We start from the raw sequence: 27,458 nt of genomic DNA, 5'->3' as shown, positions 1-27,458 counted from the left end.
ACATGGAGTTCTGGAAAAGATGGGAATGAATTTGGAAGTGAGAGTGGAGGGGAGAAGGGTTTAAGAAGGCAGTTCACAGTGGAAAAATGAAGCTGGATGACCCTAGAATAGTGAACAATTTTGGCAGACAAGACCAGGACCTGGTTGTGTTTTATGTGGTCCAGCCTGATCTGGTATGAATGGCTAAACCAGTTGTCTGCCATATCCTTACAAGTCTGCTGCCTTTGGACTTAAGGGAGTGGAAATGTGGTCCCTACCAAGGAAAAGGCCAGGGTGAGAGAGGGAGTAATGGTTTGGCTCCCAACTCTTTCATTGTTAGTTGTTAGCTGTGGCTCAATGAGGAACACTGTCTCCTGAATCAGAAGGCTTAAGTCCAACTCCAAAGAATTAAATTTCTCAGCCAGGCTGACCTTGTGTGCTGTGCTGTCAGAGGAGCTGTCAAAACCCATGACACCATTTGGGAGGGGGAGTCTTCCCTGGTGGCTTTGCAATTTATCTCCCAACCAACATCAGTAAAAAAAATGTTAATCACATTGCTGTTTGTGGTACCTGTTGGCAAATGCGAATGTCGTGTTTTCCACATTATAATGACTCCAATTCAGAAATACGTGACTGGCTGCAAATCATTTCGGACCATCCCGAAATTAGGGCGCCCTATGAGCGTAACATGAACCGACATGTTTGATTCTGCTTTCCTGAGCGGGAAATGAACAATTTGAGAGTCTCCTCAATTTCTGCTGCTGTTTTTAGTAAGGGTCAGTATAAAACCAGGACTTTACCTGATTTCTCATGCAGCTTGGTCAGTGTTTGCAGTTTGAGGTTTCCAGTATTTGTACTGTTTGGCTTGTTTGTACACCACAAAAGTTTAAAACGTGAAATGCTGTGTTTGTGTGTGTTGTGGGTTCGTGCCCATCTGCAGGTTCGCCTGTGCGTACCGCTCGGGGGTTGGGGGTCGGAGCTGCCAAATTGGCGAGAGGCCATACGGAGCAGCCCAGGGGATGGGAATGCGATCCGGACACCCCGAACCTCGGCCCCTGACTTTCCCACTAACTGGGAAAGTTTCCGGCCATCCCGAGCCGCGGGGACAGGGGGTCAGCGAGAAGTTTTGGGAAGTTTTGAGAAAGTTTCGTGCTGGGCTGCTCCCATGATGCCACATTCAGTCTTGGCAGCTGCCGCTTGTTTGTGACTGAGGGAGGGAGAGAGAGAGAGCAAACAGCACAGCGCTGTGCACAGTGTAAAGGACAAGGCAGGCTCCAGGACAGTACAGCACGGTAAGAGCGGAGAGCAAGCTGCCCCCACACTCACCGGGAACTCCGGCCTCCAGTCGGGGGGGGGGGGGGCGGGGCGCGGGGTGGGGTGGGTGGTCTCTGATTCCGGACAAACTGGCCCCAGTTCTCTCTGACTCTGGAAGTGCTTGGCCTAAATAGCCAAGTGGTTATGGTACTGGGTTTGTAACCCCAAGATCAAGAGTTCAAATCTCACAATGGTAAACTATGAAACAATGTAACTTCATCTGAAACAGATGGAAATGGGTTTGTACTCAAAAGAGCTGACTCTGGAAGGTCAGATCGGACACGGTCGGTTCTCCCTCTCTGCGCCGATGTTTCCCATTTAAAAATAAAACTCCGAGTGGCACAATTCCAAAAAAACTGCAGCCAAGAATTTGTCTGAGAGAGGGAATATGAGGGGGGAGAGATGGGGGAATGAGGAGAGATAGGGAGTGAGAGGGGGAATGATGAGAGAGAGGGGATGCGGAAAATGAGAGGGGTAATGAGAAGAGAGAAGAGTAATGAGGGGAGAGAGGGGATGAGGGGAAAGGGGGGAATGAGAAGAGAGACAAAGGGGGAATGAGGAGGGATAAGAAATGAAGAGAGATGGAATGAGGAGAGTGAAGGAGGAATGAGGGGGGGAAATGAGAGGGGAAATGTGGGAAGAGAGAATGTGGAAAATGAGGGCGTAATTAGAAAGTGGGAATGGGGAGAGAGGGGGAAATGAGAGAGTGGGGCATATGAAAGGAGAGAGAAGGGGAACGAGGGGAGAGAGAAGGGGAACAAGGAGAGGGGGGTGAGGGTTTGGAGGGAGAGAGGGCATGAGGGGAGAGAGGTGGATGACAGAGGGAGATCAGGGATGAGGGGGGAATGAGTGGAGAGGGGGGGAATGAGCAGAGGGGGAATGAAGGGAGAGGAGGGAAATGAGATGGGATAAGGAGAGAGGGGGAGAATGAGGAGAGAGTGGGGAATAAGGAGAGAGATCGGGATGTAGAAAGAAGGGAGGAGGAGAGAGGGGGATTGAGGGAGAGTGGGGGGGAATTAGGGGAGTGGGAAAATGAGAGAGGGAGGAATGAGGGGAGACGGTGTAATGAGGAGAGAGAGGGAATGAGTGGGGGTGGCGAATGAGGAGAAGAGGTGGAATGAGGAGAGGGAGAGAAGGGGAATGAGGGAGTACAAGGGGGGTGAGGGGAGAGAGAGGGATGAGGAGAGGGAATAAGAGGGCAAGGGAGAAGGGGATGAGGAGGGAGAGGGCAATGATATGATAGACAATATAAAAATGAGCAAAAATCTGTTGAGAGTGGGTAGAAAGCTTGGAAGAATGAGTTTGCAGAGTTTAAAGAAAGTCTAGCGAATGGATAGTGCAGGAATGGCTGGCGGAGACAGTGTGAAGAATGATTGATTTATTGTATAGTATTTTGTACAATGTGGTGCTGTGGAACAGTCTTGTGATCTGTCCTGTTTGGGAAGCAGAGACTTGCAGTACTGGAATAAAGGCTCCACTCACACACCAGCTGTTGCCTGGTGGGATAGCATTGTTGGATGGAGCTTTGCATTCGTTTGTCAAAGGACACGAGTCTATGTTCGTTTCCATGCGATACATCATCTCACTTTCTGACATGGTGACCTTGTCACAGGGCACAGGGACATATAAGGTATTGGACTTTAAAGCTTTTACTCTATAACTCAATGAGCATCAGCAATATTTGTGAGGCATAAAGGGAGGTAATTGAGGTAATGATTACGTGATGCCAAAATTGGGTTGTAAAACCCTGAAGATTGTAAACATGGAATTAAATCAAATTTCAACACAGAAACAGACCATTCAGCTCAACTAAGGAAGAATTATACTTGCCTTTGAGGTGCTGCATCAAAGGTTCACTGGATTGATTGCTAGGATGAGAGGTTGTTCGATGGGGAGAGATTGAGTAGAATGAACTTATACCTTCTGAAGTTTAGAAGAATGAGAGGTGATCTTATTGAAATGTATAAGATTCAGAGATAGATGCTGAAAAGCTGTTTTCCTAGGCCGGACTGTCTACAATTAGAGGAGTAGGCCATTTGGCCCTTCGAGTCTGCTCCACCATTCAATAAGATCTTGGCTGATCTATTTGTGGTCTCAGCTCCATTTTCCTGTCTACCCCCATAACCCTTGCCTAACAAAAATCTAACTTTACCTTAAATAAATTCTAAGACCTAGCCTCCACTACTTTCTGAGGAGAATTTCACACACCAATGACCCTTTAGGGAGAAAAAATTTCTCCCCATCTCTGTCTTAAAAGGGAGACCTCTTATTTTTAAACTATGACCCCTAGTTTTAGTCTCCCTCACAAGAGGAAACATCCTCTGGATATCCACTCTATCAAGTCCCTTCAGAATCTTATATGTTTCAATAAGATCACCTCTCATTCTTCAAAATTCCAATGGGTACAGGCCTAACATGTTCAACGTTCCTTCATAAGATAAGCCCTTCATCCCAGGAATGTGTCTAGTGAACCTTCTCTGAATTGCTTCTAATGCAATTATATCTTTTTTCAAATAAGGAGACCAAAACTGTACACAGTACTCCAGACGTGCAATAAATGCCAACATTCCATTTGCTTTCCTAATCCCTTGCTGTACCTGGACACTAACTTTGTGATTTTTTTCCAGAACACCCAGATCCCTCTGTGCCACCATATGCTGCAATCTCTCCATTTAAAGAGTTTCAATTCTTCCTACCAAAGTGAACAAGTTCACATTTCCCCACATTATACTCCATCTGCCAAATTTTTCCCACTCACATAACCTGTCAATATCCCTTTGCAGATTTTTTACCTTCTCTTCTTTCCTACTTATCTTGGTGTTATTGGCAAATTTAACAACCATACATTCACTCCCTTCATCCAAGTCATTGAAATAGACTGTAAATAGTTGAGGCCCCACTACTGATCCCTGTGGCACTCCACTAATTACAGATTGCCAATCCAAAAAATTACAAATTATCCCTACTCTCTGCCTCCATCAGCAGCCCCATTTTAACATTGGGCCCCACTGCGTCCCCCAAGTAGGACCGGCCCCTGCAGGTCCTCCCTTCCCCACCCCCAGCCACTCCACCAACATCCCACCCCGCTCTGCCCACACCGCTGGGCCTCACCTCCCTCCCACACCCAGAGACCCCTACACTTACCTGTTCCTGGATTTCTGGGACTTAGGTTTCGGGGACTGCTTGCTGTCCGGTAGCTCTCTGGGCCAGGACTTCCTCCTGAGTGAAGGGCGGAAGTCCCATCTCCAGCCAATTAACACTTGTTGGAGCATTAATTGGCTGTGGGGCAGGCAGTAAAGCTGTTCTCCTTGGATGGCGTGAAGGGAAACCCAGCCATCCTAAAAATCCTGGCCTATTTTTGGAAGTGTGGACTCCACTGTTGAAGATAATGGAATATTTCTAAAAATGTAGCTGGGTAGAGGAAGAGAAAGAAAGAAACAGAAGAGATGGGACAGGAAGACACAGACAGAAGGAGAGAGTGAAAGAAACATCTATATTTCAATGCTTTATTAAGCGAGAGAACGGGGAAATGAAGGGGAAAGAGAAGTTTGAGGGTCCTCGTATGCTTATTTACTTTTGTGTGGAGTCCCACTTTTTTTGAAATCATTTTTTATAGATGTTGCATTATTGCATCATCATAAACATCTGCCCCCACTCCACCCAAGCTCCCAACAAGTTGGACATCCCAGGCCCATCATATGACAGATGAGTTCTTGCACCTTGTTCAAAGATAATGAGCAGCCAACACATCCTGGACAGATATCAGCTTTGTTCAGGAACTGGGGTCCTTGGAGGCAGCTTTAGAAATGGAAGCAATTGGAGGAGGTGACTAGACCAGGAATTTCTGAATCAAGAAGCTGTAATGCATCAATTTAATCTTCTTTATCACTTCACTGTGTGACTATTCCACTTTGTACCAATTACATTTTTCTCTTACATTCCATTCACCTCCATTCCATTACTGTTTTGATGTGAAGGACCAACCTGTTCCAAGTGATTCATTTTGTGTTTCTGGGTAAATTTAATCACATGATGTTTCTTTACAGATGCTGGGGTTCTCTGTATTTCGAGGTACTAATCTCTTGAGAGCACGAGGTCTTTTATCCGCTCTCAGTGTTCGAGCAGCACATGGACATGGTAAGCCTCTGTAGGGACCAACCCCTGCACTCAAATTACTCACACTGAATCCCTATTGGCTCATGGAGTAACTGGAGTGTAATGGACCAGCCCTGACTGTAACTGATCATACAGGGCAATAACAGACTGTACCAGGGCAGATAGGACCAGGTCTATTTGAAAATCTGCCAAGGTTCCTTCTCCTGGTTATGACCCAGCGATTCTTGTTGGGGCATACCCATCTGGCCATTTGGTGAAAACCAGGTGCATCTAGACTGTGATGCAGCCTATGCTTGAATAGTCAGCTAACCCTCATTTCTGTGCTCAGCCATGAAGAATGGCCACTTGAGTGAATATCAGAGCATCCTTGACAGTTAATGAAGCAAGGAGGAATAAGGGGCTTCAGGAGAGAAAGCAAACATTAGCTTAAAAGCAGGTCATAAGAGCAGAAAATTCAAGCTCATTAGGTATTCTCAGAGGCTAAAACAAAAACAGAATTACCTGGAAAAACTCAGCAGGTCTGGCAGCATCGGCGGAGAAGAAAAGAGTTGACGTTTCGAGTCCTCATAACCCTTCGACAGAACTTGAGTTCGAGTCCAAGAAAGAGTTGAAATATAAGCTGATTTAAGGTGTTGGGGGGAGGGGTGGGGAGAGAGAGAGAGAGAGAAGTGGAGGGGGGTGGTGTGGTTGTAGGCAAAAGCAGTAATAGAAGCAGATCATCAAAAGATGTCATAAACAACAGGACAAAAGAACACATAGGTGTTAAAGTTGGTGATATTATCTAAACGAATGTGCTAATTAAGAATGGATGGTAGGGCACTCAAGGTATAGCTCTAGTGGGGGTGGGGGGAGCATAAAAGATTTAAAATATTTAAAAATAATGGAAATAGGTGGGAAAAGAAAAGCTATATAATTTATTGGAAAAAAACAAAAGGAAGGGGGAAACAGGGGGTGGGGATGGAGGGGGGAGCTCAAGACCTAAAGTTGTTGAATTCAATATTCAGTCTGGAAGGCTGTAAAGTGCCTAGTCAGAAGATGAGGTGTTGTTCCTCCAGTTTGCGTTGGGCTTCACTGGAACAATGCAGCAAGCCAAGGACAGACATGTGGGCAAGAGAGCAGGGTGAAGTGTTAAAATGGCAAGCGACAGGGAGGTTTGGGTCATTCTTGCGGACAGACCGCAGGTGTTCTGCAAAGCGGTCGCCCAGTTTACGTTTGGTCTCTCCAATGTAGAGGAGACTCAGAGGCTAGACTGGTATAACCCTTCAGCCCTTGAGGTGGTGCTGTTGGCCAGGTCACCCAGCCAATGCTGCAAAGCTGAAGGATGCCCCAAGCCACTGGTAGGTAATATGCTATATCTATCATGGCTGGGCCCAGGTTATAGTGAGCACTATTGGATATTCAGCTGATTCAGAAACAGTAAGGTGTAACTGGATAAAAACAAAAAAACTGCGGATGCTGGAAATCCAAAACAAAAACAGAATTACCTGGAAAATCTCAGCAGGTCTGGCAGCATCGACGGAGAAGAAAAGAGTTGACGTTTCGAGTCCTCATGACCCTTCGACAACTGGAGCCAGTCCAAACCACTAAGGATCTGTTTACTTTATATTATTCTGAAAGACAAATTCGCTACTTTCAGTTTAACTTTGAGCTACTCAAAGTTAAAGGATGTTAGTACTGGAAAATGTGACAATGTCAACATCAAACATTCCCAGTGCAGGTACAGCTCAAATTAGATAGAGAGTAAAGCTCCCTCTACACTGTCCCCATCAAACACTCCCAGGAAAAGTACAGCTCAGGGTTAGATATAGAGTAAAACTTCCCTGACACTGTTCCAACAAACACTCTCAGGACAGGTACAACATGAGGTTAGATAGAGAGTAAAGTTCCTTCTACACTGTCCCCATCAAACACTCCCAGGGCAGGTACAGCACAGGTTAGATACAGAGTGAAGCTCCCTCTACATTGCCCCATCAAACACTCCGAGCAAAAGGTACGGCATGGGGTTAGATACAGAGTAAAGCTCCCCCTACATTGCCCCAAGAATGTGTTACTAAATAGTTCCATGGGTTTGAATTTTTTTCATTGCCGGCCCTATCCTGCAGCATCTTTGAGTGAGACTGTTGATTAAGGTTGGTTTGTATGCAGTCTTGCACTGTGACTCAGACCTGGATTGTGATTTCCCACATTCATCACACTGAGGACAGAGAGGACAGTTTCAGGTCTCAGAGAATTTGATTTGAACCCAGGTCTCAGGATTATATGGCTAAACACTTGTAACAGGCTGTAGCAACCACTGCTAGTCTCAGTGCCTCTGGTATGTGGAAGGGTTAAAAATAGCAAGAGTTATTGATTGTCAGTTATTGATTGGGCAACAACGAAAGCGTGGAAATGAGATAATCAGAAGTGAGGCCCATTTGTTCCCCCAGGGAATTAACTTTATCTTGGGAGGGACAGAGTATACACGAGTGGGGTGAACACAATGACAGTTCTGCTTGTTTTTCCCCAGAGGTTGCTAAAGGTGAGGACCTGTCAGTGCCGATGTACTGTGATCGGAGGGATACACCTCTCCCTGATGTTCCTTATGTGCAGAAGCTGAATGCGGAACAGACAGCCCTGAAGGAAAAGGAGAAAGGGTCTTGGAAGAGCCTGACGGATGAAGAGAAGATTGCATGTAAGAGTATCAGAGGCTTGTGGGCTCCAAGGTTTTCTTCTATTTGAGTGGATGTTGGTGCTGGGGAAAAGAACCCTTTGCATTACATGTAGTCAGTCTTACAATGGAGTGCTCCTAGCTCTGCTCCAGGCTGAATTAGATGCAGACTGAAGCTTTCTCTACTCATCCCTTGAGCTGAGGACAGTGCCCCTCATTTGATCATTTTGTCATTTCACCCTCCCAGGAGTAGTTCTGCTCTGATCTGTACTATCGAAATTGATTTCATGGGAATCAATATTTATTCTGTTGTCAGTGCACACTGAGAACTAGATTCAAACTCCCTGAGCTCATTCTACCACACAGGGAGCAGATAAATGAGACACAGTCTGACCTGGTGACAAAGACACATCCCAATGCCATTGTCTAATTCATTGCTTTGCCCAGTCAAGAGTGCTCAGGGCTCACTGCCCGTTTGGTCTGTCCATGAAGTCACTGATGGTCCCTGCTGAGGGAAAAGTGATAAACAGTTTACATTGAACATCACGAATTTGTTCCAGGCACCCTGCTCCTATCCCAGCCCAGTCACTTTATATTTCAATATCACAGACAGGCCAAATGTGCAGCACCCTTAACCTCACCTGGATCTTTGCAGCTCTGAAGACTAATGATTCTAAGGAAGATTTCAAACAGAATTTCTCACCGAGTCTTATTTGTCACCAAGATAAGGCGGGAGAGGGTAGTTTATAATATTTATCACCTCCTTATGGAGAATGGATTCTGAAGGCTGTGTGATTCAGGACAGACGGCAGCTAATTCTAATGGAGATCTATAGAGGAACCACATTCAGTGTGGGTGAGCTGCATAACTGCATAGGAGGGGATGTATGAGCTGTCCCATTGAATTGGTGCTTGTGTTTTACCCTAGTGTATTGCATCGCTTTTCATCAGAGCTACGCCAATATGTGCAAATCGAACAATGAGTGGAAGACAGTGATGGGTGGAGCCTTCATCTTTATTGGATTCACCGGCCTGATTGTGTGGTGGCAGTCAATCTATGGTGAGCCCCTCCCTGCACCGACCCTCCTGCCTGTTTAAACTTGCCTTACATCATTGACAAATTGAAGATGGGGAGATTTGGGGACATCTTTTATTCCTGTGTCATTGATTAGACCTGCAGTGATCCCTGACCTCATATGGATCTTTACAGCTCAGGAAATGGTTTATTTTTAAAAAATTCAATCAAAACCTGGGGTTTTGGAGTGGGACAGGTCCCTGCACACCACAGACTGCTGTAAACTGGAGGCCTCTAAACTGCCCAGTCAGAGTTAGGGACCCGATAGTTTGGGATCAGCTGGGTTCTGGGTTCAGATGCTGTGTGATTTCTGTTGTTGCTGTCTCGATTGGGGATGGAGAGGCAGCACCCAGTTTCACAGTGGCTGATGGGTCACGATCCAATATATGATGGTGTGGAGGCTCCTTTGATAGTCCCTCCAGAACTCAGCAGCCATTTCACTGAGTGGAATACACAGATTGTACATTGTATTTTTAATTCATCTTCCCTCAGTTCAAACACAAAAACTTCTTTCCCCAATGAAAAGGTGCCAGTTGTCATTTTTGCCTCTTTATCCAGCACCATGCAGCTAAATTATGTCAAGCTGTTGGCTCTGGCTCAGTGAGTGGCACTCTTACATCTGAGGCAGAAGGTTGTAGATTTATGCCCTGTCCAGAGACTTGAGCTCCTGGTCCAGGCTGACCCCTCAGTGCCACAGAATGTGTCAGTTTTTGGGTGAGACGTTAAAATGGAGGCCCTTTTTGCCATCTTAGGCAGATAAAAAAAACCCCATGGCACTACTTGAAGGACAGGGGCGTTCTCCCCAGTGACTTGGACAATATTTGTCATTCAAACAGTATCACTAAAATGGGTAGTCTGATTATTACATCATTGTGGCATCTTGCTGGAAATGTATACGAAGTGGCTGTTGCAGTTCCTACTTCACAATAGGGATAACACTTCATATTGGATGTCAAGTGTTTTAGGGCATCCAGAGGTTGTGAGCCAGAGTATCACCTGCAAGGGTTTCTCTTCCTGTTGCAGTACCATTACCTCTGGTGTCCCTGAGCAATCTATCCTTATCCCCTCCTATTTCTCATCTCCATGGCTGCACCTCATATCATCTGAAACCACAAGGTCAGGATCCACATGTAGGCTGATGTCAGCTAGCTCCCACTCACCACTACCAGGTGACCCCTCTATTGTCTCTGATCTGTCTGACTGCTTGTTTGACATCCAGCTGAGAAACTTTCTCCAGCTAAATATTGGGAAGACTGAAGGCACTATCTTTGGTCCCTGTACAAACTCTCTTCCCTAGTTACTGACTTCATTGCTCTTCCTGGCTACTATCTGAGCTTGAACCAGACTGTTCATCATCTGATCCTGAGCTAAGCTTCCAAACACAAATCCTCTCCATCAGCAAAAGTACATCCGTCTACTTTCAATATATTGTTTAACTCTGTCAGCTCATCGATAGATTTTTGGATAATAAATGAATTATAAACTATGGGAATAGTGTAGGAAGGTGAAATTAAGGTAGATGATCAGCCATAAACCTGTTGAATGGTGCAGCAGGCTTGAAGGCCTACTCCTGTTCCTATTTCTCATGTTCTCATCTGTTGCTGAAACCCTCATCTATGCCTTTGTTCCCTCCTAATTCAACCATTTCAATGGCCAGCGACTCATCTTTCATCTTACTTCATTTTACATGTTCTGCAGTTCAGTTTCTTTTATTTACTCTATCATGGGTTGTAGGTGTCATTGGCAAGGCCAGCATGTGTTGCCCATCCCTAACTGCCCTTGAACTGAGCGGTATTCTAGGGCATTTCAGAGGGGCAGTTAAGAGTCAATCACATTGCTGTGGGTCTGGAGTCACATATAGGTAAAGATGGCAGATTTTTTCCCCTAAAAGGACATTAGTGAACCAACAATCAATAGTTTCATGGTCACCATTACTGCTAGCTTTCAATTCCATACTTATTAATTGAATTTAAATCCCACCAGCTGCCGTGATGGGATTTGAACCCATGGCCCTAGAGCATCAGCCTGGGCCTCTGGATTACTAGCCCAATGACATTACTACTACGCTACTATCTCCCCTTATACTGTGTATGGAGATGGATTTGTTGTAGTTACATGAAGCACCAGCATTCACATGCATGATATGCCTGTTAACATCTGTGAAATGACTGCAGTATTTCTAGCTGAGTTCTACTCGTATTGCATCATGTTCATCATGTGAGTTTATCAAAAAAACGAATAATGAAGAAACACCAAGTGCTATATTCCTCCTGCTAACCAGTTGAAGGAAGAATTCAAAGCCAGTCTTTACTTAGAATAGATTTATTCTCAGATTGAAACATTACAGGTAAATATCTCCTGACTCCACACTACTCCTCTGTCAGTACATCTCACTTTATATGTGAAGTAACCATCCAATCAATGTCCTCCACCTAAATGTGCTTAACCTCAACTGATGTAATTAGCAGTAAGGACTCACTGTCGAAAGTGCATTTCCTCTGTGGTAAAATTTCTACAATCTCTCAATTCAGGGAGCAGCTTTTTCTCTGCTGGAGTCTTTGTGACAAATCAGGAACCTGATTTATCACATTTCATTGAACATATTAAGCTTCCTACAGTGGGTTTGTGGCCGTGGTCAGTGTGCTGAGTGTGTGGTTAGAAACTGATCTGTGGTTCACAAGTTGAGTAAATGACAAGTCTGTCAATTTCACTTCTCTGATGCTGAGAGTTAGATTTCAGGAAATTGTGTGTGGTCTTAGGCCCTGTGTGGGATTGAGAGGCTTACCCACCTTCAGAGTTATAGCAAACTCGAACTCTCTGTCCAAGCTGGTAATTAATCTCTTGCTGGCAATAACAGAGTTAACAATCTGATCCACATTTGCCGTAGTGTCGATGCTCTCTGTCCCAAAGGATGTAAATGGTTGGCTAGCACTGAGAAAGGGTTAGTTTGGAATTGCTGATCCACCAGCTGATTGGAATTCCAGTTGCAATGGGCTCTTATCAGTCGGTGAAGTTTGATTTTGTAAGGACTTGTGATCTGGCCAAATTGTCAAAAGGATTAACTAAAACAAAGGTTCAATCTGAAAGGCAAAGATGGGAAAGAGATGCCTGGGAGTAAAGTGGAGGCAGCTCCTTCAAAGCTAGGTAGGCTAACCTTGAATTGATTGGGATGGAGAGTTATGAGCCCCTCTCTAAACCCATAACTGACTGGAACTGTGTAGGTTGACTGTTGGTTGTTGAGATTCCATGTGACAGATATTAACCTTAATGCCAGTTCACTAGTTGGACTCAGACCATAATCTTTGATGGTGCAAGTGGGGGAAGACCTAGGACTTTATGAATAGACAAGTTCTGAAAAGATTTTGCTTTCAGATACAGAACAAAATAATGACATTCTATTTCAGAATGCCCTAGATAAAGGAATTAAAATCAAAAAAGTATGATTGGTTTCGGGAGTCATCAGGAGTGAGTTTGAAGAAAGATCCTCATTGTTAAGAACAGTACATATTCCATAACTTGATCAGTTAAAAAGTGAATCATAGGAACACAGGACTTAGGAGCAGGAGTAGGCCATTCAGCACTTTAAGCCTTCTCTGCCATTCAATAAGATCATGGCTGATCTGGTTGTGGTGTCAATCCTACCTTTCTGTCTGCCCCCATAATCCTTGACTCCTATGTCTATCAAAAATCTGTCTAACTCGGCTTCCACTGCTTTCTTGGAAGAGAATTCCACAGACCACAAATCTCATCTACATCTTAAAAAGTAGATCTCTTATTCTTAAACTTTGTCCATTAATTCTAGTCTCCCCCACAAGAGCAAACACTGTCCCACTATCCACCCTATCGAGTCCCTTCAAGACCTATATGTTTTAATAAGATCACCTCTCATTCTTCTGAACTCTAATGGGCATCTGCCCAACCTGTTCAGCCTTTCTTCATAAGCCCTACGTCCCAGGAATGAGTCAAGTTAACCTTCTCTGAGCTACTTAGAATGCAATCCTTTTTCAAATAAGGAGATCAAAACTGTACACAGTATTCCAGATGTGATCTCATCAAGGCCCTGTAGTACAGCTGTAGTAAAACTTCCCTACTTTTATATTCCATTCCCATTACAATAAACACTAACATTCAATTGGTCTTCCCAATCTCTTGCTGCATCTGCATACTAACTTTTGTGTGATTCATATACCAGAACATCCATATCTCACTGTACCTCAGAATTTTGCAATCTCTTTCCATTTAATAGTATACTACTTTTCTATTCTTCCTGCCAAAGTGGACAGGTTCACATTTTCCTGCATTATACTCCATCTGCCAAATTTTTGTCCACTCATTTAACCTGTCTATAGCCTTTTGCAGACTCTTTACCACCTCAAGAGAACTTACTTTCTTTCCTATCTTGGTGTCATCGGCAAAATTAGCTACTATATATGCAGTCCCTTCACCCAAGTCATTGATATAGATTGTTTATAGTTGAGGCCCCAGCACGGATTCCTGTGGCACTCCACTGCCTACAATTTAACAACCCGAAAAAGATGCATTTGCCCCTACTCTCTGCTTCCTGTTGGCCAACCAATCCTTTACCTATGCTAAAATGTTACCCCCACACCATGTTCTTTGATCTTTTGTAGTAACCTTTGATGCGGCACCTTATCAAATGCCTTTTGGAAATTCAAGTACACCACCTCCCCTTTATCCACCTTTCTTGTTACTTCCTCAAAGAGCTCTAATAAAGTAGTTAAACACTATTTCTCCCTCAAAAAAAAACCATGTTGACTGTACCTGATCCCATTACGATTTTCTAAATATCCTGTTATAACCTTCTTAATAATGGATTCTAGCACTTTCCCTACATTCGCTATTTCCCAAACCTCTTCCAGAATCTAAGGAATTTTGAAAGATTATAACCAATGCCTTTATCTCTGCAGCCAATAATTAAGTGAGAATTGGGACCCCTGAGAGCAGATGAACAAACTTTAGGGGGATACATTAAATATTTTGTCTCTGTGTTCACAAAAGAGAAGGATTTTATGGAAATGGTAAATTCTGAATTGGTTAAAGTGAGATGTTATAAAAAGGGAAGTATTGGAGGAGTTAGTCAAGTTAACAGAATAACGTACCGTATCCTGCTCCGAGATATTGAGGATGTTGAGGGAAATAGGGGAAGAAATAGCAGAAACTCTAGAAATTATAGCCAAGAATTTGTGAGCAAATAAATGGTGAACTAAATGCTGCTTCTTTAAATGCATTCTTCTTCTTCAGTTCTCTGCCTGAAGGCAGGTTGGACCCACAGCTCCACGACCTCCATCATGGGTAGGGCAGGGTAGCAGGTCCCAAAGCCAACCCAGCCAGAATAGGGATCAAACCATGTGCTGTTGGCATCAATCTGATCCACATTTGCCATTGTGTCAAACAGTCTCACAAGGAGTCCGAGTTGCTGTGGCAACATACACTTTTACGTGCATGGTATAACCTGGAGCTATGGATAGTGATGGCAGGGGCTCCAATTTCTCTCCATCGCATGGCTGACCAGGAATCTGTCCCACTCTTATCAATGGCAGGTGGTGGAAGGATTTATAAGTTCATATTCAACCTGTTTGGCTGCATTATGTTCCTTGGCCCCAAGTCCTGAAATGGGACATGATGCTGGAGCTTCTGGCTCAGAGGCAGTGACTCAACCCACTGCATCACAAGACTTCCACACCCACCAATATTGATGTATAAATAACCCAGAGGTTTGTGGCGAGGAAGAGATACTCCATGAGGTGTGAACTACCACAATTTTTTGGCCTATTTGCGTTGCTCCATTGGTAACCTCAAATTTTAGATTTTTTAATTAAAGTTGAGTTGCTTATATCCAGAGGAGAAAATAATTAGACAAGCTAACAATTTCAGAAAGAATGATCTTTTCTGACCAGCCCAAATTCTAGTTCTTGAATTCCGAGGCAGGTACAGGTATAGTGAATGGGAAATGTAGTGGATGTGATGCACCTGGACTTGCAGAAATTCTTCAACAAGGTCACTACTGGAGGGCAGTGACATACCAACTCTGTAAACTCCTCTCATCCACCCATCCACTCTCACCTCAATTGGAATGAGCTCCTGGATAATTAATATTTCCAATAGGGAGATCAGACATCCAGCTGCCTCTTCCCCATCCCACAATATAATCCTGAATCCACATCATTTTGTAGTTTATTTTTCATCTACCTCCTCCACTCCACAGTCTAAACATCTCTTCCATGAGACCTGTCTTGCTCACTTGCTCACTCAGTTACATTTGTCTCACCCCTATTGCTACCAGACATCACTATTCCCCTTCCATCAGAAACTGTCCTTCTCAATAATAAGTGGTTTGGGGTGCCTGAAAACTCCAGAACAAAAGTATTGGCTCTCCAACACGTTTTTTTTTATTTTGGAGGCAGCTTCAAGGAGGTTGATGGTCACTTTCTTGACAACAGCAAGGAGCTAATTATAGTTATTATGGAGGCAATTCAATTTTACTAATTGGTGGCCTCCTGTAAGGTTCTGCCAGTGGAACCTGCAAATGGCTTTTATGATATTTTTAAGTGCAGAAGAATCTGGTTATCATTTCTTCTGCTTTTAATAGAGTCAACCATACAAACTTGCTCCAAACAGAGCTGTTACACATCATCAATCTTCCGTGCCCAGTACCATCCCCTAAAGACTCATATAGATATATCTAAAGCCTTCTCCTTGGTTAGCTACCTGCTATTTGTAGTATAAGGGTCTGGTACATAATGTGGGAATGAACACAATACCACCCACACAGTGATGTAAGAGAAGACATGAACAGCACCAAAGGGTCAATGTAGTATTGGACAGAGTTGAGTGTAAGTTGAGTACAAGACCCAAGCATGGAGACGCTCCGAGCTTAGACCTTTACTGTATCTACGCATTTAGCTTCTAGTAGTTAATAAATACTTGCTGTTGAATTACCTAAGACTACTAATACTTTAATAAGACCTACCGAACTAGATCCAATACCTTACAACATGGTGGCAACGAATGAAACAACACAAAACCTCGCAGAGACTGAAGAAAATTAAAATCCTGGAAAACTAAAGGAAAAATCAAAGCAGCATTCTGAGCTGAAGAAAAGCTCCAAGAAACGAAGGCACAGAAGGATATCGCCAGAGCAAAGCTCCAAAGAGAGGCTTGGAACCTGAAGGCAGAAATTAAATTCCTCACTGCAGCAGAAGATTCCATTGAATCCATGGAAGTCCATAGCTTCAATACTCAGTTTGCAGAGTCAGCAGGGGTGAGTAAACACTTAAAATTGCTGGACAACACAAGTCCTGAAAAAAGTGAAATACTGCAGTGGTCAGAACTTGCCATTTAAATCACAGTTGGAGAAACTTGATGCCCATGTCAGCACCTGAAGACGTGGTGGCTGAGCTCGGTCTGAACAAAAAAAAAAATAATAATCAATTAAAAATTAATTGTGACTTGAGTAGGTAGCTTGAAAACCCAAAAGCTGGGATTCGACTCTTTCAAGATCAGAGAACATTGCACTAAAGTGGGGAAGACTCTAACCAGTCAGTCCAGGCAGCCAATATTGAAAAAACTTAAATGCTGAGATTGCAAATGCCATTACTGTGGGAGCCCACCAAGACCAGCAAGCACAGGAACACTCTGTGCAGTAGTGTACAACGGCACCATCTGGGATTTTCGGAAAGCTCTTAAAGCTTAACCCGCAATTTTGTCACGGCAGCGGATCACAGCCCGAATTACTTAAAGATAACTTAAACTTTTTGAGGAAGACATGTTTTTTAAAAAAGGACATACAAGCAAAAGCTGGCTGAGAATGTAAAGTAACCACTTTCTGGAAATTCCAATGTGGATTACACTTGACTGACTAGTCCAGAGAAATTGGAATGTTGCACCTAAAAGGTGTCAAGGCCTACTTGAGACAGCGATACTTGAATGGAAGAGATGCAATGCAAAAAAACCTGAATTTTAATTCCCTGTGGTTGCAGAGACAATGGAGAATGATTATCATCTCAGCAGTAACCATCTCCTGATGAGTTATATATCAGAATGTGGAAATGGTTTGAGTTGAAAGCAAGCAGATTCTGGGCAAAAGACATGTTTGTTTTCCCTTCCAGGAATACATAGGAAAAGGAGTTAAAAAGCCACCTGCAATCCTGGTACGTGTGCTAGTTCTGGTATTTGAGTTATGGTGTGCTGTGAAGGTCACAGCTGAAGGATATCAACTAGGCATTCCTGCAGCCCGCAGGTTAAAAAAAAGTCTCTCTGTTGCTGGAGGCAAGTCAACAAAGCCACAGTCAAAAAGGAAACAGGACAGCTCCTTCAGCTAACCTGCAGAACCAATTGTCTCCAAACCAATTGCTCAACTGCCAAAGCCAGCTCTACCAGAGATAAAAACAAAAAAAACAAAAAAACTACGGATGCTGGAAATCCAAAACAAAAACAGAATTACCTGGAAAAACTCAGCAGGTCTGGCAGCATCGGCGGAGAAGAAAAGAGTTGACGTTTCGAGTCCTCATGACCCTTCGACAGAACTTGAGTTCGAGTCCAGGAAAGAGCTGAAATGAAGAGTTTGCACCGGTCAAACAAGCACCTAACTATTCTAATCCCCTATGAGCACAAGGCCCATAGCCTTGTATGACATGGCATTGCAAGTGCACATCCAAATACTTCTTAAATGTTATGAGGGTTTCAACTCTTTCTTGGACTCGAACTCAAGTTCTGTCGAAGGGTCATGAGGACTCGAAACGTCAACTCTTTTCTTCTCCGCTGATGCTGCCAGACCTGCTGAGTTTTTCCAGGTAATTCTGTTTTTGTTCCAGCTCTACCAGAATCACTCAACTTAACAGCCTCAGCGTTTCGCCATCTAATTCTCACAGACAAGCCAAAGACTGGTTCGTATATCTTTTTAAGCTTTTATTTTTGGACTCAACTTCTCATTTCTAATCTGTGTGTATGTGTGTTGCGTTATTATTTTTCTTGGGTTTTAGTAACTAATAAACTCACTTTTTGACTCAAGAAAGCCTGGTTAAGCTGACTCCTTCTAAAACAAATACATTTGGACTGGGAAAAGGTATCCACAAGGGAAGGAATTATTTTTAAATTAACCTTGTCACAACCAACTGAAGGGGTTGAATAAAGAAGGGGAGCCAATTCATCCCTCCTCACCCAGCAGCATAACAATCTGGGGTATCTCGTCCAGGATCATAACAAATTGAGGGACCTTGCTGAGGAACCAGTCGTAAAAATTTAAAAGTTTTATCCATGGATCAGAAACCACCCTTCCAGATCAGTTTGGACTTATCAAAGAACCAGATCAATCTCAAAACTGGGGATGGTGGAGAAAGAGATCCCTTAGATACATGATTGCTTCAAGTCTGGATTAAAAGACAGCGGCTGAACAAATTAACACAGACGTACCACGCACACAGAATCATAGAGATCTACAGCACTGAAAAAGGCCCTTTGGCCCATCAAGTTTGCACCGGTCAAACAAGCACCTAACTATTCTAATCCCCTATGAGCACAAGGCCCATAGCCTTGTATGACATGGCATTGCAAGTGCACATCCAAATACTTCTTAAATGTTATGAGGGTTTCTGCCTCTACTACCCTTTCAGGCAGTGAGTTCCAGATTCCCACCACCCTCTGGGTGAAAAAATTCTTCCTCACATCCCCTCTAAACCTCCTGCCCCTTACCTTAAATCCATGCCCCCTGGTTATTGATCCCTCCACCAAGGGGAAAAGTTCTTTCCTGTCTACCCTATCTATGCCTCTCATATTTTATATATCTCAGCCATGTCCCCCCTCAATCTCCTCTGCTCCAGGGAAAATAACCCCAGTCTATCCAACCTCTCCTCATAACTAAAACTCTCCAGCCCAGGCAATATCCCAGTAAATCTCCTCTGTACTCTCTCTAGTGCAATCATATCCTTCCTATAATGCGGATTCCAGAACTGCATACAATACTCTAGCTGTGGCCTAACCAGCATTTTATACAGTTCCAGCATAACCTCCCTGCTCTTATATTCTATGCCTCAGCTTGACACTCAGATATGCTTCAAATGAAAGAAAATCTAACCCTTGAGAAAGCCATCCAGATTGTCAGGCAATCTGAAATCTGTGTGCAGCTTGGATCCATATTAAGGGGAGAAAGCAAACTGTGGTACAAAGTAAACCCCACCATCCAGTTAATGAAACAGAACAGAAACATGGACTTAATGAAACAGAAACTCCAGGCCTAGGGAAGCAATACCCTAACAGACCAGTAAAGCGACCATGCCAGCACTGTGGAGCAATGTCTGGCAATTTAAGCCCAATGCTTTCAATGTAACCGAACAGGACACTTCAGGAAGCTATGCAAAGCCAAAACATCAAAATGCATGGAAGATCCCAAGAGGATTCGCGGGTCTACAGCATACCAAGAGGACACACAACCATTCTTCTTGGATGAGGTCAAAGATCCTGGATTTTCGTTCTGGAATGCGGACATCTCAGTTAATGGACATCTGACAAATTTTAAGTTGGACACAAGAGCCAATGTTACGGTCCTATTCGACAAAGAGCCATGGCTGAGACACCTCTGGGTACGAACAACAGACCCACCACTCTGTGGGCCTGGAGGAATTTGACTTCCGGTCATAGGCATGGTTCTGGAAACATAATATGATAGCAAACAAATCTTCGAGCTGATGTACATCACCCATATCTAGTCTTTTTCTCTCGAGTAGAAATGCCCATATAGCCCTGAATCTCCTCAAAATGGCAGAAAATGTCAAGATAACCACAGTTATAAATTATACTAAGCTGCAAGTTCCCGTGAGCTCCAACAAGAAAGATTCTCCCGACTGGGACTTCAGCTCTGAATTGTCTTCTCTCTTTGCAGAGCAGGTTTGTCAACTTTTGTTACAAGTGCCAGAAGCCCCTCATTGGTCAGACCAGCCAACCACTCAGATGGCTACCTCGAGTAGATTACAGCCAAGAGAGGAACCAGCAATGAGAAGAGCCTCAAACTTTGGCTCCAATGCCAGTTGGAGAGATAAACCCTGAGATCATGGAGCAGACCCTGTCCAGCTTCATTCCCCAGAATTAGTTCCAGCAATGCGCCGTCCCTGGTTGGACCCTCTACATACTGACCTAAAAAGTTCTCCTGTACACATTTCAAGAAATCCACTCATCCAAGCCCTTAACACTATGTCTATCCCAATTAATGTTGGGAAAGTTGAAATCACCTAATATAATTACCCTATTGTTATTGTTTTTGCACACCTCCGTGAATTGTGCACATATTTGCTCCTCAATTTCCCGCTGACTATCTGGGGGTCTGTAATAAACACCTAACAACATGGCTGCCCCTTTTTTATTCCTAAGCTCTACCCTCAAAGCTTCATTCAATGCCCCCTCCAAGATATTATCTCTCCTTACTGCAGTAACTGACTCCTTAACTAATAATGCAATGCCTCCTCCTCTTTTGCCCCCTCCCGTCTCACCGGAAGATTCTATATCCCGGAATGTTGAGCTGCCAAACCTGCCCCTCCCTCAACCACGTCTCAGCCCCTCTACTGTTAAAAATCATGCTTTCATCACTGATGCTTGACTGCTCCCAGTCTCCATTCATCATCAACCTATCTTCACTGACCAACATTTGCCCATGTCCCAAATGTTAAACTGAACACTCTCCTCAACCTATAGATTCCTCCATGACTTCCTATCTCTGTGATCTCCTCCAGTCTGACATCCCCTCCCACACACACACCCAGCTTTCAATACGTTCCACCCCACCAATTACTGGCAGAGCTTATTGCCCATTGTGAGATCAGACACAAGGGCTTTAAACTAGTAGGTAGTAGGGAGGACTCAGGTGGAAAAGGTAAAATAGATAATAGATTGAAAACAAAGGAAAGACAGCAGAGTAACAGACAAAGTAACAGAAAACACAGGTAATGGGAAAACTAAAAGATGCAAAGTAATTAAACCAAGAGAGAAAGAACAAGTGAATAAAGCATTGAAGCAGAAGGACAGGTCTGCGGCACAAATAAGTGTTCTTTATCCAAAGGTATGGAATACAGGGAACAAACTGTAGGTGCAAATTGGAGATGATGACATGGTAGCCATTACTGAGACATGAATGGAAGACAGTCAGGGCTGGGAACTAAATCTTCTGGGTTATAAAGTCCACAAGAAAGATCGGGAAAATTATAGAGGGGGAGCAGCAGCCTTAGGTGATTGAAATGAAATCACTTCATTGATAAAAGGGGAAATAATGAGAGGAAAACAGGCAATGGAGACCTTATGGGTAGATTTCAGAAATAGAAAAGGATTTAAGATCACAATGGGAATTGTATATAGGGTCCCTGATAGCAGCAGAGAAGTGGTAGCATAACTTATATAGATACTAAGCAAAGGCAGACTGGTTATAATGGGAAATTTTAACTTTCACAGAGATTGGGATAAGCAGGCTAACACATGCTAATGAATTTCTTGAGTGTGGCCAGGATAATTTTCTCCAACAATATGCTCTAGAACCAACAAGGAGGCAGGACATATTAGATTTAATGAATAACGAGCCAGATTTAGTTAACAGCCTGTGTAAGAACATTTATCTAACATAGCGACAATGATTGAGTTTGACATAATGTTTGAAAGGAAAAAATATAAAACAGCTAAGATTCTAGATTTAGGTAAGGCTGACTTCAACGGGATGAGACAGAGACTGTCCACAGTGAACTGGGCAAAATTGTTCATGGGTAAAACAACAGGGGTGGTGTTCAAACAAATGATGATATAGAACCAATTTATACCCCAAAGGGGCAGGAGCTCATTTAGCCAATAAAGGACAAGCAAAGAGAGCTAAAGAGACATTGTAAAACTAAAAGATAAAGCATGCAGATAAAACGGCATAAATCCTAGAAAATGGGAAAGATACAAGTACAGCAAAGGGTGACAAAGCAGATAGAAAGAGCTACAAAAGGAACTGACAAGGGGTGTTAAATTTTTATAATCGCTTTATGGCAAAAAGGTACTTGACCATGTGAGCAGGGGCGGTCTATTTAAGCTGCTGAAAAAGACTGATGGCCTGCTGAAGCTGCTCAATGTGATCTCCTCTTTCCGTGACAATATGATGGTAAGATCAGCTATGATGGGGCAACATTGGAACCTTATGGAATCCACAGTAGGGTTAAACAGGGTTGTGTTCTGGCATCAACACTTTTTGGCATATTCTTCTCTTTGCTACTGTCATATGCATTCAGGTCATCTACAGAGAGAGTGTCTACAACAAAACTGATGGAAAGCTGTTCAGCCTTGCTCACCTGAGATCCGAAACAAAGGTACATCAAGTCCTCATCAGAGACTTGCTCTAAGCTGATGCTGCACTAACATTCTATACAGAGGAACACTTCCAGTGGCAAATAGACAGACTCTCTCTCACCCGTAAAGAGTTTGGCTTGACCATCAGCATTGGGAAGACAAATGTCATGGTCCAGGATATTGTCATACCACCATCTATCAGCATTGACAATGTGACGCTGGAGGTTGATGGCTTCACATATCTAGGCTCCACAATCACCAGCAGTCTGTCACTTGATGCTGAAATCAATGCACGCATCACGAAAGCTGCAGCTGTTATGTCCAAGCTGCGTAAGAGTGTGTGGAACAACAGCAACCTGAGAACACCAAACTGCAAGTCTACCAAGCCTGCGGCCTCAGCGCACTCCTCTACAGCGATGAGACCTGGACAACATATGCTCAACAGGAGAAAAGACTGAACCGTTTCCATCTTTGCTGTTTCAGGCATATCCTCAGCATCACTTGTAGGACAAGGTCACCAACGCAGAGGTGCTGGAGCATGCAAATTCCATCAACATACATACATTGTTAAGCTAACTATGTTTGCTTTGGATCAACCACGTTCATCAGATGAATAACAGCTGTATACCCTGTGAAGACCTTTGATCCAGAAGGTATAAAGGGAAATTTGTAATTTCTTTAAAAGGTCTGTGGAATTTGTAGTTGTTTTTAAGAATGTTTGAAAAGGACTCTTAAGAACTTGCTTCAATTATAATGAGACAGACCAGAAAGAGGAACACAGAATTCTTATGAGAAGTAACAAATTACTTTCAAGATGATACCAGATTTTCTGCTTGGCAGAAAAGGAGACAGGAGCCCTTGGAGGTACTATGTGAGCTGGCTGAAACAGCCTAAAACCTGGAAAGCTGTGTGAACAGCTCAGGAACAGTAAAGAGCTGGGCATTTCCCCAGAAATGACCAAACCGTGAAGTAGGTTGTCATTGGTTTGTCGGTTGAAATGGAACTCTGGAAAGCTACACCATCTGTGAGAGGGAGAGAGGATTTATAGAAATGTGCCTTGCTGATGATAATCATACCTACGAAACTTGGAAGAAAACTGTTGTCAGGTAGGACTCCTGACCTAGCGTGAGTGAATAACAAACAGCATATTGGGGAACTGTGCAGCTATTAAGTGCCACATTTGTCCAGGAAATTATGTGAATGTTTGGCTGCGCAAGACATATCTTTGTTGTATTGACTATTTATATTGAAATTTACTTTATTTGCCTATTAATTCAGGTGTAAGTTGCGTTGGCTCTGATTCGTGTTAAAGTAAAAGCTACAAAAAGTAGAATGTTGTGGTAGGTCATTCAGTAAATTCTCCACGGGATCATAAAAACCTAAAGACTTTCTGTACAGTGAACTCACGACTGGGTCACAACCTCCTGGGTGTCCATAACTCTGTCACAGACACCTGCAAGTGAGGTATGAAGATGGCAGACAATAACACTGACAACTGGGAGACAGCTGCTAATGGTCATGATCTCTAGCGGCCGACTGTTTGGAAGGGCATTGGTATTGGCAAGCAAAGGGCCCAGAGAAAACAGAGGCCAGCAAACTGTTCACCTTCGCAGCCCACTGCCTTCATTCGCAACAAATGCAGCAGGCCAGAGTGGGACTCCTGAGCCACACCAGGTGATGCTTAACACACAGCTGTGCACCACGGTACAAACCATCATCTTACGAGTCAGAAGGCTGCCACCAGGGAAAAGAGGGTGGTTAGGTACAATGTGGGCCCCTTGTAAACTAAGAATGATAATATTGTCAATGAAATAAAGGAAATGGCAGACTTGCTTAAACAATTACTTTAGATCAGTATTTACAGTAGAGGAAGGGGTCAGCAGGTCGATATCCCAATGATACCGATATTGAATCAGGGAAAGGGACTCACCAAAATTAACCTAAGCAAAGTAACAGTAATGAATAAGTTAATGGCACTAATGAGTGACAGATCCCCAGGGCCAAATGGTTCCCATCCCTGGGTTTTAAAGGAATTGGGTGAGAACCTTGCAGATGCCCTATCTATAATCTTCAAAAACTCTCTTGATTCAGGAACCATTTCTTTATAATGAGAAATTGTGCACATCACTCCACTTTGAAAGAAAGGGAATGATAGACCAGTTAGCCTAACATGTCTTTGGGAAATTGCTAGAGTGTATAATTCTGGCTAATGACTGAACACCTGAAATTTTCAGCTGATCAGAAAGCCAGCATCAATTTGTAAAGGGTATGTCATGTCTGATGAACATGATTAAATCTTTTGAAGTGACTAAAGCAGTGGACTGGGGAATGTCTATGGATGTTATTTATATGGACTGTCAGAAGGCACTTGATAAATCCCTCATAGGATTCTGTTAGCTAAAATTAAAACTCATGGAATTGAAGGCAAATATTGACCTAGTTAGGAAATTGGCTGACTGGCAGGATGTGACACACTGGGGTCTCAATAATTCTCTGTATTAACAAGATATCTTTAGATTAAGTGAATGGGCAAAATTGTAGCAAGTGGTTTTCAGTGTAGGTGTATCCAGAGTATTTTTCTAAATAGTAAAAAGCTGAAAACTGTAGAGGTCCAAAGAGACTTGGGGTCTAGGTACAAAGATCATTAAAATGTCATAAGCAGTTACAGAAAACAATCAAAAAGGCCAATGGAATGCTGGCCTTTCTATTTAGAGACTAGAATACATGGGGGTGAAAATCATCCTTCAGTTATATAAAGTTCTGGTCAGACCACGCCCGAAGTCATTGGGAGCAGTTCTGGTCACCACACCTTAGGAAGGATAATTTGGCCTGGGGGGTGCGGGGAGATGATGGCAGTGCAGTGTAGATTTACCAGAATGATACCTGGACTCCAAGGGTTAAATTATGAGGCACCTTATAAGGTTAAGGGGTGATATGATTTAAATTAACGATATTAAAGGGGAGTAGGAAGGGTAGATAGAAACTACTTCCGCTGGTTGGAGAATCTAGGACTAGGGGTTATAGTCTAAAAATTAGAGCCAGATTTTTCATGAGTGAAGTTAGGTAACACTTCAAAACATACAGGGTGGTAGAGGTTTGGAACTCTTTCACAAATGGCAATTGATACTAAATCAATTGTTAATTTTAAATCTTAGACTTATAAGGATTTGTGTTAACCAAAAGGTATGAAGGAGTATAAAACAAAAGCAGGTACACACAAGAGCCACAATCTCACAGAATGGCACAGCAGGCTCAAGGAGCTAATTGGCCTATTTCTGTTTGTATATTCAGCCTAACTCTCAAAGTCTCTCCTTTCATCACCCCCTCCCTCCCTCCCTCTAAAAAAGCCTGTCACAATACATATTTTCAAAACAAGATTTCACTCACCACTCCTGGTGCAGCAGCTTGTTTCTGTCCCTCTAGCAATGAAAGTAGGTTTTGTTTGCTAATAGTTAACCCCAGCTTTAGGCTGACAGTATACTGTCCCAACTGTTGGTAAAACCAGAGAACTATTCCTGCTGTGTATAGACCTATGGCCTAAAAGTGTTGTGTTTCTACATATTCTTTCAGTGTATCCTCCCAGGCCACATACCTTAAGTGAGGAGTGGAAGGAAAAGCAGGCCAAAAGAATGCTGGATATGCAAATAAACCCGATAGAGGGGTTTGCCTCCAAGTGGGATTATGAGAAGAATGAATGGAAGAAGTGAAGTTCCTATTTAGAGGAAGGTTTTCCTCTTAATCCAAAATTTGAGTGTTCTAACAGAATCTGACTCAGCAACTTTAAAACAGTCTAACCTCATGTTAATCCTAATCTTCTCCAGGGTTTTGCTGAATTGTAAAATGACCACAAACGCACCTTCAACAGCAGTTTTAAATTTTGAAATAAGTCACATGATTGTAAAAATTGCAATTTATAATAAAGATTGCTCTTATAATAAAGTTCTGTACACTCCATACTCACTGTTATGTTTGAGAAATGGCCCTTGCACAATTCACTGCTGGAAATAAATGGACAAAGCGTTAAAACACAGGAACTGCAGCTCCTTCCTGGTATGGAAATATCCATGAACTTGCACTTCTGCACCATACACACATGTGCACACACAGTAAGTGTTAGAAGGACTAAAAACCAAAAGTGCTGGAACTCTCAGCAGGTCTGGCAGCAGCATCTGTGGAGAAAGAAACAGAGTTAACATTTCTGGTTGATGACCCTTCGTCAGAACAATTTCTCGTCACAAAAGTTACTATTCCAACATTTTGTTTTTATTTCAAATTTCTAGCACCTGCAGTATTTTGCTTTTGTATTAGGTGGAATCCTTTCCATGAAGTGCGACTAATGGAATTTATTTCTCTGTACCCAGGCCAAGGGAAAACATCTCTGAATTGAAAGCTCAGCATTTACAATCTACTGGGATCAAAGCCTAACCATATAGCACTGTTCATTTATACCATGGAGAGCCAAAATGTGGACAGGAATTCAAGCTGAGGGCATGTTTCTCAATACCAATCTCTGCTAATCAAACAAGGTACCACCCACTGTTGTATGAACTCAAGAAAGCAGAGTTGTCTAGGCTCAATCCCTAATGTGGACTAAATCAGTTGATCTCAGGTAATTGGCAAAAGAATTAAATGTATCATGAGAAAAAATATTTATCCAGTGAGTTGCTGTGATCTGAAATGCACTGACTGAAAGGGTGGAGGAAGCAGATTCAATAGTAACTTTCAAAAGAGAACCTGAAGTCGAAGTATGAAAGTTTGCAGGGGTGCGGGGAAAGAGCTGAGGAATGGAACTAATTAAATTTCAAAGATCTGGCACATGTGACCAAATGACCTCTTTCTATGCTACATCATTGAGATGCATGAAATGAGGATAAGATAGGCTGCTGAAATGGGCCTCAGAAAAGCAGACACTCCTGATCACGACCCAGTGCAACCTGCTGCAGTGTGGCTTGTTTCAGATGCTTTTTCAATCAGATTATCTACCAACACAGCATCAGTGAAGGGTGGA

At 43.1% G+C, this 27,458-nt stretch overlaps 1 protein-coding gene across 2 annotated transcripts; it reads left to right on the top strand.

Moving 5' to 3' along the window:
* The first annotated feature begins 712 nt into the window (after positions 1–712).
* LOC121286785 lies at positions 713–26,480 on the top strand. 2 transcript variants are annotated; one of them, XM_041203826.1, is made up of 5 exons: positions 713–755; positions 5,340–5,430; positions 7,916–8,080; positions 8,984–9,115; positions 26,021–26,480. In XM_041203826.1, exons 2-5 carry the CDS (start codon positions 5,340–5,342, stop codon positions 26,155–26,157), a joined length of 525 nt encoding a protein of 174 aa, XP_041059760.1. In that variant the 5' UTR covers positions 713–755; the 3' UTR covers positions 26,158–26,480. The 2 variants fall into 2 exon arrangements, with proteins under 2 accessions (XP_041059760.1, XP_041059758.1); XM_041203824.1 differs by lacking the exon at positions 713–755 and adding an exon at positions 1,167–1,271.
* The last annotated feature ends 978 nt before the right edge of the window (positions 26,481–27,458 follow it).

Source organism: Carcharodon carcharias, chromosome 14 (genome assembly GCF_017639515.1).
Source record: "Carcharodon carcharias isolate sCarCar2 chromosome 14, sCarCar2.pri, whole genome shotgun sequence".
Classification (NCBI taxonomy): domain Eukaryota; kingdom Metazoa; phylum Chordata; class Chondrichthyes; order Lamniformes; family Lamnidae; genus Carcharodon; species Carcharodon carcharias.
This window is presented reverse-complemented; position numbering and strand designations above follow the sequence as displayed.

Coding starts and splice junctions, on each gene's coding strand:
- LOC121286785 (XM_041203826.1), top strand. CDS start 5,340: ATGCTGGGGTTCTCTGTATTTCGAGGTACTAATCTCTTGAGAGCACGA. Junction 5,431..7,915: donor TCGAGCAGCACATGGACATG/GTAAGCCTCTGT, acceptor GTTTTTCCCCAG/AGGTTGCTAAAGGTGAGGAC. Junction 8,081..8,983: donor GGATGAAGAGAAGATTGCAT/GTAAGAGTATCA, acceptor GTTTTACCCTAG/TGTATTGCATCGCTTTTCAT.